The following is a 12460-nucleotide window of genomic DNA, read 5'->3' as shown; positions in this document are numbered from 1 at the left end:
CATACTTAATTTTAACTTAATTCTGTTTCATTTTTTGAGACACTTAATGAATGTACTGACTTGTTATATAGAAACTGCTGTACAAAAGACAAAGGTATCAATAAATGCTGAAGGAACTACGTTTGCTAAAAAAAGTGTGTGTGCATGTCAGTCAAGATGTACAGTGTGTGGTAAGTACGTTCCACATCCCAGCATAGCACAGCTCAGTTACAAGGAGTACAAATGCCAGGACACAGAATAAAACAGCAGACTGATTCATCGAGTAAGCATGCAGATGATGAGATTCTGAATGGAGAGTTCAAAATTGACTTCACTAGTAAGGTAGGATCTGTGTTATTCAACTGTTTTTGCCTTTAGGATAAAGTTGGGGTGCACTTGATGTGTTAACAGAGGGTATTTCAGCTTCCCCTACTATGAAACCGGTGCTTTGTTACTGTTTAGCATGAGCAACAGTAAACTTCTCTTCCCCTAAAACTGACATTTATTGAAAATGCATCTGTCAAGCCATTAGACTACAACAGATGTGATGGGATTCATAGTCAAACAGTATATAGGGAAGCACTAATTACTGGAGATAAAAGGTTGCAGGAATTCAAAAGGCAAATGTGTACAGCCAACTGGATTCAACTGACCCTTTTCAGGGGCAGCCGAGGAGCATTGTCTGGGGAAATGACAGTCAGAGTCACACAGTACACAACCATGCAATACAGTAGCATCTCATTAACCTTACTCATCTGATCTAAGTTCCACACAGATTGTTGTAGCCAACACAGTGCTTTTCACATACCTGTGTGCCAGCAAAAAACATGCTAAATTAAAAATGATATTCCTGCATTCAAATTCTCAATTGCTCCAAAGCACTGTCTGGTTAAGTGATTTGCTCATTGTCACACACTGGATAAATGAAGGAGGAGCTATTCAAACCCTGTGCCCTGGCCACAGGAAGCAGGTCATTAACAAGTCAGAGCTTAAGTCCTTTGTGCTAACTAGATGCAGAAATCCTTTACAATCCAAACTTGTAGAGAAGACTGCTCCACAGTAGTATGAACAATGATTACATAATGGATACTGAAGAATTAGTGGCTATGTGAAGAGTGCAGGAATTCAAAAGATAATTGTGCAACACATTTGCTAATAGCCTCAGACAACTCACTGGATGCAATTATTCCTTTTCAGGGGCAGCCCAAAAGTACTGTCTGGTGAAGTAACTTGGTCAGAATCACAAAGCAGTCAAATGAATCCTGAAGGAAACACACCGTGTACTACAGGAAGCAACTCTCTAACAGTTTATAGCCTTACTTAACTAAGTGCTAGACAATTGTTGTAACTCAAACACAGTGCCATTTCACACCCGTGTGCCAGCAAAAACAAACTAAACTAAAAAAATGTATTCATAGTTAAAAATACTAAATGCTGTCCAAATTATTTACAGCCAAATAATAAGTACACTGTCAACATTCAACAGAAGGAAAACGATGACCACATGTAAAAAACATGCCAAATGCAATAGATAATGCTCCTGTTTACTACAATCAGTTTCTTTCATGTGCACCATAACTGGCTGGCAGTCCAGGGGAGTATTGAGTAGCCTAGCCCAAATTTCTAGTGGCCCCAAAGGACTGTTTAGTTAAGGGACTTACTCAAGGATAGGGCATAAACATAAGGCAAAAGCAGAGATGTTCTGTAAAATTGGAAATAAGCAGGCTGGCAGTTGGTGGAGCATTAAGTGTACTGCCACCTGTACCTAAGGTGCAGGGTTTGACTCTTGTAAATTACTGAATTAGATAGGGGCATTATACCACAAACACACATACCTCACTATTTGTGAACCACTAGTCAGTCATTGCTATATATACCCCCCTACACCCCTCTACCTGTGAGCTGCTGGTCAGTTGTTGCTACACACAATACTCTCTCTTCCTGCATGCCACTAATCAGTCATTGCTGCACACACACCTCTCTCTGCCTGTATGCTGCTAGTCAGTTGCTGCTAGAATTTCAAGAAACTTTCCCCTGCTGCATCCTGTTGTGCAGAAGATGGCAGTATTTAGAGAAGAAAACACCAAGCATTTAGGGAAAAGAAAACAAAAAGATAAAACGTTTCTAAAAAAGGACTGCCGCAGTATATAAGAAAAAAACTGTGCTTCCAATTTGAGCTTCAGGAAGTCTTGTTCATTGGCTCAGATTCTGAGCCAATGAGAGCGAGCAAGATGAAATTCAGTGCATTAGGGTTTTAAGCAGAAAAATGAGGATTTTATGTTACTAGTTAGTGTTTTTGTAATACTTTAAGGTTGGGTCAGACTCCTTTATCCAACATCGGGCTCTTGCCTTGTGCTGGATCTGACCCTGCATGTAGGTACCCCAGGCAATAATTGACGTGGAGAATCAAGTACTGCACGGTAGCAAAGTTGATTGCTGTGCCACCTAAACATCATGTCTTGAACAACAGGGTGTGCACTATAATATTCCAAAGAAATTCTGGCATAATATAGTAAAACTACTCCACAAAGCTCCATTTATTTACCTTTTCCATGCCTAAGTGGCACTGAGATCCCACTCAATTAGAAAAAAAAATTGTAAGATGTTATACAACATTCTGGCAGCAGCCAAAGGAATGACTGTTAAACCACTTCAGGAACGTGATTATCCTACATTCGTACTGCAAAGAATTTCAACAAATTTATTATATAAATTCCTATGTAAACCGAAACTTAGGTCATCTTCAATTGAATACATTCCTACTGCATTCATAAACATTTACACAACAGTACATGTTGCCAATGTTATTAATAAATAGCAGCTACATCAAAAATGCCTTTTTCCTAACATCTGGAAAAATTAACTATACTCTCTTGTATTCAAAATTTAAAAAAAAAATAGTAAACTGCATTTATTCATCAGTATTTTATCATGTAATCAAATGAAGTCTTATTACAGACTTATACAACATTGTTTCAGTTCTAACCATTGCAGTAATACCACCTTCCTGGACATTACAGATTGCATCCGTGACCAACTGGATCATAACTGACTTGGTGAATCATTCTTTTTGGACTTCTCCAAAGAGTTTGCTTATGCTGACCTTGCAATACACTATATGATTATAAATACCTATGACTTTTCCCTCAGTCACACTAAATAATTCAAAAGTTATCAGTAAGAAACACACTGTCAGGTCAGATGGAATGATACCATTGTACAATTATTTCTGCTGTTAGTCCCCCCCCCAAGGTTGTGTACTATGGCCATTCTTTTTAACTGTCTTTGTGAATGGCATGGTCTATTATTGTAAAAAAAAAATAAAACTAGTCCAGTATATACTAATGATTCTGAAACTAACACCACCTTCAAACTAACTTTAATTTACTACAACTAATTCACGTGTGATACGTCACCTTAGCAACTGTTCCCATAAATACTATTATTTTCACAAGCAACACCCCAAATCATTGTTATGCTATCATACACCCCTAAATATCTCTGCAACATATGTACACACTGAGTGGGCTAACAAAAAAAAGTCAAATAACAGCTGACAGTTTATGAACCATGACAGTTCGGTAAGTACCCCATGAAAAGTGTAAGAGACTTGAAGTTTATATTAGAGGAGTAGTAGATCTGTGGTGAAAATTATATACTAAAAGCTGTACCGGCTGATAAAAATTACTGAACAAGTGTGCAGCTGGGGCCTCTAAGACAGGGTCCCAGGTAACGATGCCCCATTTGTCTTCCCCTTAATCTGGCTGTGAGATACTGTTTTCATTGCAAAACACTTAACACTCAACTTTACCAGTACAGAGTGAGCGACTATAATCTTCATAGGGTTGTTTACAAATTTGTGTAATGCATATAACTTTTTTTCTGTGGGCAGAAATAATTTCCACCCCTAATGGTAAGCAGGCCTGTTGAGACTCATTTTCAAAACACTGTGATGTAATTGAAAAGAAGAGTGCAAACGTATAATGTTTCCGAACATGACGCTATTACTGACATTACAAATGTCCAGGTAGCTGAAACAATGTCATATCACTATGCAGTAATTAGCAGAAATAATGGTATCTGTCCATCTCATTGTCAACTAAAAAAACAAACTACACTAGTTGTACTGAAAAAGAAATAACTTTACTAAACCCACAATTAGCACTTTCATCTAAAACAGGATTGGGAGGGTGGCCTAATGGTTAAGGTGTTTGCCTTACAAACACAAGGTGCACGGTTTGAGTCTCACAAGGGAGAATTGGCTAGGCTTAAAATGGCTCGCAAGGGCAGTTAGCTTAGTACTAATCTATGAATCTATGATTTATTCAGATTGTGAGTAAACTTGGTTAACATGACTGTAAAATGCTAGATTATATCAGATAAGTGACTTATAAAAGCAGTAAAAAATTGCACTCTTAAAGATAAGACGACTAAATAACTAGAATCGTTGTGTACTAAAAACAAAATAAGATACATAAATAACCTTTTATTCTTTAGAACACATCAAAAATTAATATAGTCATTAATGACTAGATTACAAGTATCCACTCTGTTTCACCATTGATACTCTTTGCAATCCAATAAATTCTGCTCACCTCACTTCAAATCCTGTAACACATGATTAGTTACTGTAAAACAAATTTCTAAAACATATGCACACTTTTGCATGTCTGTACAATGCGTTATTCTTGGTTTATTTTATTTAAATTTTCTTATTTAAATAGCATGACAATGTTCATGTATTCTCTGTTATAACTTAATTGCTGTTCTAGCTTTATGAAACGCAGAACAATTGTTACATTTAGCCACGCAGACAACCTCTTTGGAAAGCCAGTTTACATACTGTTTATCATTTACATCATAACAACGTTCACTGACTTCAGTGTGTTGACAATGGTGGCAACTCTGACATGTAAATGCACCATTTTTTGGCAGACATATATTTGTGATCCTATGACTATAATATTTCTTTAAAATGCATTCCTCTTTGATTAACAAATAATAGAACTTACCATCTTTTATGGACTACAGTGTGATGGCCACTTACAATTCTCCAATTGTCTTTTTTGCCATATTTTGATAACAGTAGTGTCCTCTGCAAATTATAGTATGATGATCATTCTTCTATCATTACAATAGGAGTATTGATGTTTTATTTTCACAGTCATCCACACAACAAACATACATGTATAATGGGTTTGTGCACTTCTATGTTTTGCCAATGACCAGACTCATAAATAGATCTTCTACTACTGTTGGGCCATGAACAAGTTTGTATAAGTGGGGGTCATGACTGCTTTCATGGTAATGCTCATATTTTGAAAGAAGACTGAGACAATGTGAAAAAGTTCTCGATTTTAAAAATTATAAATTATGGTTAGCATCATTTGGAGCTTTGGATAAAAATTAGAAATTAGATAAACATTAAGAAGAACTCTGGCCAAGCAATTTTAATACTTAACATATGACAAATGTAAGTGATTGAATGAATTATATATAGCTATTCCCTCGGATATTGCCCTTGAATATATGATAAATAGAGAATTGCAGTTCTGGTGTTTAAAAAATTAGGCTTATCGTGGAAGCCCTATATATGTTGTTCTATTGAAAAGCTATTTTATGTATGAATCGAAATTACATAAAAAGAACCATTGCTAGGGGAGCCATTATGGCTATCAGTTCTGTTTGATGATATTTAGTGATTTATGAAATGAGTTAATTGTGTGCATTCACAATCTGACGAAGTTTAGTTTTAGAGGAATACACTAACAGTGATTTTAACAGTATTTCTATTTGGGTTCACCTAGTACGGTTTGGCTTATTACTTGTGTGGATAACATTTTTTTTTTTCTGGAGAGCAGCCTTAAGAGGAATTTTTGTATTGGCTGCTGGAAATAAAAAATAAAAAAGCATGTACTATTAAAATGTTCTCAGAATGTTTCAGATAATGAGAGTTCATTGCACAAAAATGTTCAGCTTAAAGTTGTTTATCCAGATTTTTATAAGATCATTTGATTAATCATGCTGTGAGCAACTCTTGAATGCTAATTAATGTAACATATCGGAAGGTTATTGGATATATCAATCCGTGATCCTACATCATGCAGTAGAGAAGGAACTCATTCACTGTTCCTTACAGTGTATCTTCTCCTACAGTTTTACTGTCCTGAAATGGTATGTCCTGAAGATCACCCTGAGAAAAGATTATGATGTCATAATTAGAGGAGTAAAACTTTAATGCGTTACCAAAGAACATGAATACGTTTAAGGATGAGATAATAAAAACGACACGTCAACAACAACAACAACAACAAAAAAAAGTCTTTGTGTATAGAGTTCAGATGAGAAAAACTGATCAGGGAGAAGGGATTTGCACTGTGTCCCATATCTATGCATAATACAGCCCCCTGAAGGAGAGATAAGGAGTTAAGAAGAATAAAAATCACTATCTGTGATTTTAGACCTGAAGTTCATCTAAAATCCTGCCAAAACTGAATGCGCAGTTATTACTTACGGGATGTTACCATGCTAGCTGAGGCAGGGTAGACCTCCTTTCTCAGTGTTGCCACAATAGGGGAGCTCTCCATGACATTAGTATGTTGTAACACAGGGGTTCATGAACCATGTTATGAGAGTGGGAAAACTGAGAACAAATTGTAAAGCAGAGATACTATGGAGACCAAGTCACAATACCAAGCAGATACAGATGTGTGCATGTTCCTGTGAAAAGGGATTGCACTGTAGAAGGCTTGTACTTTATGTGTACAAATCCTAGCACTTTGCTGACTGAGCATCAGTTTTCTCAGCAAAAGCAGAAACATTGCACTGGTGCTTAGAAGCTGTCAATAGTAGTTGGCAGTTCCTGCACGCCTTGTTGTGTGTTACCAGACAAAGCTTACCACAGATGTGAGTTTCAACTCTCCAACAATGTCATACATTTCCTTGTTTAGCACCAGGGAGCAGTTTCTGGCATGAGAGACACATTTTTGGATGCAGATAGCAATCTTGTATAATGAAACGAAGCACTAATGTGCCTCTGGATGCACTTTTTTCCCTCTGTTCTTACTTCAAGTTTCACACTTTTTATAGTTTAAAGTAAAAGAAAATGCAAGTGTCTCACACACACACACACACACACACACACACACACACACACACACACACACACACACACACACACACACACACACACACACACACACACACTGTGTAATAAAATGTAATTAATTTCAAATTTGCTACTGTGAGGTCAGATGGGTACTTAACTTCTGACTGTAAGCACATTAGTGTTTAGCAATTTGCGTTGATGTTGCTAAGAAACTAATAAAAAGCAAGCCAACATTTAAAGGGATAGACTAAAATCTCCCATTCCTAAGGGTACTCCTTCACTTTTTTATTTCAATAAAAAAACCTGTAATGAATAATTAACAACATGCTTGAAGGCATGGTAACTGATTTACATATTCATCAACAACTTATTATTAGTGTAGTGGAAACCCCAAGGAGCTGTGGGACAGGCTTCTGGCCTAGCTGCAGGACTAAAGAATATAAACAGTTTTGTTGTTAGGTAACAACAAAACCTTTCTTTAACAGGTTCTGTCATCTTACAGACTTATTGAGTACTAGCTCTGACTTAGGAAATATCACTGCATACACACAGAAGACGTAAGACAGAAGTACAAGAGTGCATTTTTCGAATTTTTATCCTACAGGTGAGGGAGTTGAGGCACCATGAATTATTAATGCTTTGGCAGTGGAACTGAAACTGGGAAATCAGTTTACTGCTACATATTTGCATACTGTATTAAAAGAAATTGTGCATAAGGTCCACGACAGGCAGCAATAACTTCTGTTTTGATTTGATTTTTTATTATACATTATACCCATGTGAAGGAACTGGCATAAGTTAGTCATGCCCACAGGACTTTTTGGCATTAAAGATTTTAACAAATGTTTAAACTCTAGAGAAGTCAGGCTCTGTTGGAAATAATGGGGACTGACAGTTAACAGGGTTTATATGCCTTCATGGTACATCGTAGCTTGTCTGCATAAGTATTTATAAATGATCTGAAGTGCTTACCTTCTCATTCACTGCTTTTTTATCGAGTTCTAGCTTAATCACTGAATTGCTTATCTTTAAGGCAAGAGACAATGCCATGAGGCCTCCAGTTTTGATAGCATTTTTCCGTAAATCTACATGTTGGATGCAAGGACTCTCAACAATAAATTCAGCTAATGCCACAGCTCCTATAAAAAGGAAAATCTTTAAATTAGCAAGCGTAATAGAAACAAAGGTTGAGTTGTTTATCATCTTGCTAAACAGGTAATTAAACTGATCAACATAAACCTTTTAGGCCATGACCCAGACCACAAGCAAGGGCAAATAAAGTGTGCATGGGCAATTTAGAGTAACTAAGAATCAAACCTCTGACAAGCTGACAGACAGCAGTTGCCTTACTTTCACATGGTCCATTGTCTCATCAACTGTTATCAAGTGTAGCTTCCTAGTTTGCAGAAGAAAATATCCTTTGGACTCTCATCTATTTTACCCTTCATATATGCTGGGTGGGCGTTCGAAAGACATGCGTAAATGGGCGTGCCTTGGTTGAACGTCAAGCTGGCACCTCGGCGTTCGTGAAAATCTACTGCCAATCATTAGCGGACCGGAGTTCCGCTGTGGCGACCCCTAACTGGGAAAAGCCGAAAGACAAACATAGGTTCATAGGTAGGTACTAGGCTATTGGCCCAAGGGCCTAAGTAAGCCTAGCCAACAAGTTCCCTGGCTTACGCCACCCAAGAAAGTTATTTTCCTGTGCCCCTGTCGAGCAGAGCCACAGAAGTGATCCCCGGGATATCTGAAGATGTTTCCTTCATTCAAACCACTGCACCATTTTCCTCATACTGAGCAGCCTCATTTTGCTTTTTCTCAAGCTGCTTGCTAGCTCCTTCTTCTTCACACAGTATCTTATTCTTCTGCATGAACATGTGATTTCTGCTATGTCTCTAAATTTGCTTACTGAAATACATTTTCAGAGAGTTTCCTTTGGCTAATCATATGCTATAGTCTATGCAACACCCTCTCCTCTCTGTAATGGCTTCTGCATTATCCATAGTTTTGTTTCTCACTGTACACATTTCTAGATTTAGATTTCTAATTGCACGGAAATAAACTGTCCCCTGCTTTTCTTAATCGGTTTGTTCATATTGCATTGCAGTGCAACTGTTCTTTTATCCCTTCATTTCTGGACTTTCAAACGAGAATCAGTTACTCAGATGTGAAATGTTCAAAAATCAATACAGTAGAGGCAGTTTCTCCTTCACCCTGTTAGCAATCACCTTCCCCTGTCCATTTCACATATTAATAAGACAAGTATCAAAGAAGTACACTATCCAAAGCAGAAAGTTTGATATTTTAAAGGTGCACAATTGAAGAAGGCAGGCTAGTCTGCTGGATTAATTAGTATGAAACCAGTGATCATAGGTTCAAATCCCACTAGTTATTCTGACTCCTTATTATGATACCATTGAGGAAGGCACTTTGTCATGCTGTGCTTCAACCTTTTGAAGGGCATAACTAAGAAGAAACTAGATTGCAGAAAAGCATGAAACAACATATCACTCAGCTTGCCTACGTCTGCGTAGGATTTAAGATATTTAATATTGAGTCCCCCAAAATTATTGCACTGATAGTGTTTTCAAATTTCACGCTGTTAGGAAATGAAAGTTGAGTGTGTCCCTAAATATTAGCTATTCCATCCAATATCCTTCAATGTTACCTCTTTGTCATCATTTAAACAGTAATAATCCATAAGCAGCACGCTCAAACAGTCTAGGACTATTACAAAGTAAATGTAAGCATTAATTTTAGGTTTTGGTGTAAGCACCTGTCCTTTAATGGAGCCATTTCATAAAAATATTTAAGGCACTGTTTCAAACTAATTGTACTATATCTGAAAATATTGATGTTATAGGTTAGAATTCTTGTCATAACCCCTCGAATGAGTTCCAAATGTTACACTCCTCAATGTTACCTCCCTGGACTACATGAAAAGAGACATAGAGGAGCTCTCTGGGCATGTAGCCCAGGCCGGTATGACCCTGACCTTGACTAGCATCTTAGCCTCACCAAGAATGATGCCACAGTATGAAGACAAGATTATCAATTTCAACAATTGGCTTAAGTATTGGTGTCATTCAAAGGGGATCCAATGCCTGTCAGCCTGGGATGACATGCTCGACAAGCCACGATGCTTCGCTAGGGACGGCTTGCACCTGTCACCCCTGGGCTTTCGGATATTGGCAAAGGCTCTTGCTACCCCCATAGTGCCTTTTTAGGCAAGGCTCAAAAGACAAACCCACCTCCATAGGTATCACAAGGGATAAGAAACTAAGAGTAATGCTACTCAACGCCAAAAGTCTAAACCTCAAGATGCACGCACTCGAAACTCTCCTTAGCATGGAGAACATCAATATCTGTGCAGTAACAGAAACCTGGTTCAAGGCTCTCGAGAGCACCCCAGCACTACCAGGTTATACCTCATACCATGCTTTTCGTCCCCAAAACTTGGACCGAACCACAAAAGGAGGGGAGTATCAATATTCACAAAGATACCCACACCTCCAGGTTGGTGGCACAGCACGAAGCATCAGAGACTATCCATGTGCAACTAACAGTGGGTAAAACTGCCTTCCAGTTTATAGCCTGCTACAGACCACCCTCCCAAACCCAGGAACCCCACTCTGCCTTCCTGAGAACACTGGAAAATATGAAGGTCTCTCCAAACACCATTATATTGGGTGACTTCAACTACCCAACCATAGACTGGGAGCATTACTCTAGCTCCAACACCCTAGCCCAAAGGTTCCTAGAATTTATAAACTCAAATGCTATGGAACAACTTGTTACCACTCCCACAAGAGGGGAAAACATACTGGACCTGATCATCACCAACATGGGGACTCTATGCTCCAGACCAGAAGTGTATCCCTCACTGGTAAGATCAGACCATAAACTAATCTCACTGGATATTCACATCCTGACCCCACCCCATGCCCAGAAAACCACAGTGAAAAACTTCTCTAAAGCAAATTTCACACTCCTCAAAACCGAGGTGGAATCCTTCAAAGCCCCGGCCTCTGGATAATAATGCCCAGACCACAAAATCCTTTATAAACGCATTCTATGAACACCTTCAGGAATGCATGGATCATGCAATCCCAAATAAAACCAAGACCCAATCCTCCAAAGGCAGACGTCCTGTCTGGTGGACCCCAGCCATAAACAAACTATACAATAGAAGGAGGAAGCTACTACATGACAGTGCAAAATCCCAAAAAGGGAAGGCATCTCTGATCAGTATTAGCAAAAAACTATGGGCACTCATAAAATCATCTAAGGCCAGCTTCGAGAGAAAAATTGCACAGGACACTAAGGATAATCACAAGGCTTTCTTTAGTTATGTTAGGAACCTGGGTGGGAATTCCCAGATATGCTCAGAATTAGTCCAAAATGACAAAAATACACGAACCCACAGACATTGCCAACATCCTAGCTGACAGGTTCAGCGCAAACTTCTCCCCCCCCTCCCCACCAAAAGGGCTAATATCTATCCCAGCAGAGTGCTGCTCCCCTGACATCTCAGATGCTCAGGTAAGAGCTGCCCTCTCCAAAGCAAGAAACACAGCATCAATGGGACCAGACGGTGTCCCGGCTGCGCCCTACATGAACTCCAAGAAGAACTAAACCCAAACATAAAACTACTGTTCAATCTCAGCCTTACTACAGGATATGTACCCAAAGAGTGGCGTACAGCAACAGTGGTCCCTCTCCACAAAGGTGGTGCCTCAATGGATCCTGGAAACTATCGCCCCATAAGTCTCACTAGCTTGGTCTGCAAAGCTATGGAAAGGATCATCATGGACCTTATAAATAAAGATATTGGGGACCTACAGACACTGGATCCTACCCAGTTTGGTTTTGTTAAGGGCAGATCCTGCCTCTTAAACCTGGTCAATTTCTTTGAAACAGTCACCAAGGCCATTGACAAGGGGAAGGTGGTCCACACAGCCTACCTGGACCTCGCAAAAGCCTTCGATACAATACCCCACTCGGGCATTATAGATAAGCTCACCAGCTTAAATATAAACCCCTATGTCACTAGATGGGTTGCAAACTGGCTCAAGGACAGAACCCACATGGTTAGAATAGCTGGAGCCATGTCAGACTCCAAACCAGTTACAAGTGGCATCCCACAAGGCTCAGTCTTGGGACCTCTCTTGTTCGGTATATATTTCTCGGAGGTACAGGCCAACATGGAAGGACTGTGGCTGACCAAGTTCACAGATGACTGCAAACTGGGCACCATAATAGACTCTCCAGCTGACACAAGCATCCTCCAAAAGGGCCTCATAGAAACAGACAACTGGTGCCAGAGCCATGGCCTCAAGCTAAACGCCAAAAGTGTATAGTCATCCCTTTGGC

At 39.0% G+C, this 12460-nt stretch overlaps 1 protein-coding gene across 1 annotated transcript in view; it reads right to left on the bottom strand.

Annotated features, from left to right (window-relative positions):
• The window catches only part of LOC122804663 (protein phosphatase 1 regulatory subunit 37-like), a 1708176-nt gene that overhangs the window by 517549 nt on the left and 1178167 nt on the right, over positions 1-12460 (bottom strand). Inside the window, exon 10 of the mRNA XM_044074645.1 lies at positions 8060-8226. Within this exon, the coding sequence (XP_043930580.1) occupies positions 8060-8226 (167 nt within the window). The remainder of the gene's footprint in view (positions 1-8059; positions 8227-12460) is intronic.

This window comes from Protopterus annectens, chromosome 6.part0, assembly GCF_019279795.1.
Source record: "Protopterus annectens isolate FY-2018-M chromosome 6.part0, PAN1.0, whole genome shotgun sequence".
Lineage (NCBI taxonomy): Eukaryota > Metazoa > Chordata > Ceratodontiformes > Protopteridae > Protopterus > Protopterus annectens.
The sequence above is the reverse complement of the archived record's forward strand: the minus strand, read 5'-3'. Positions and strand labels throughout refer to the sequence as shown.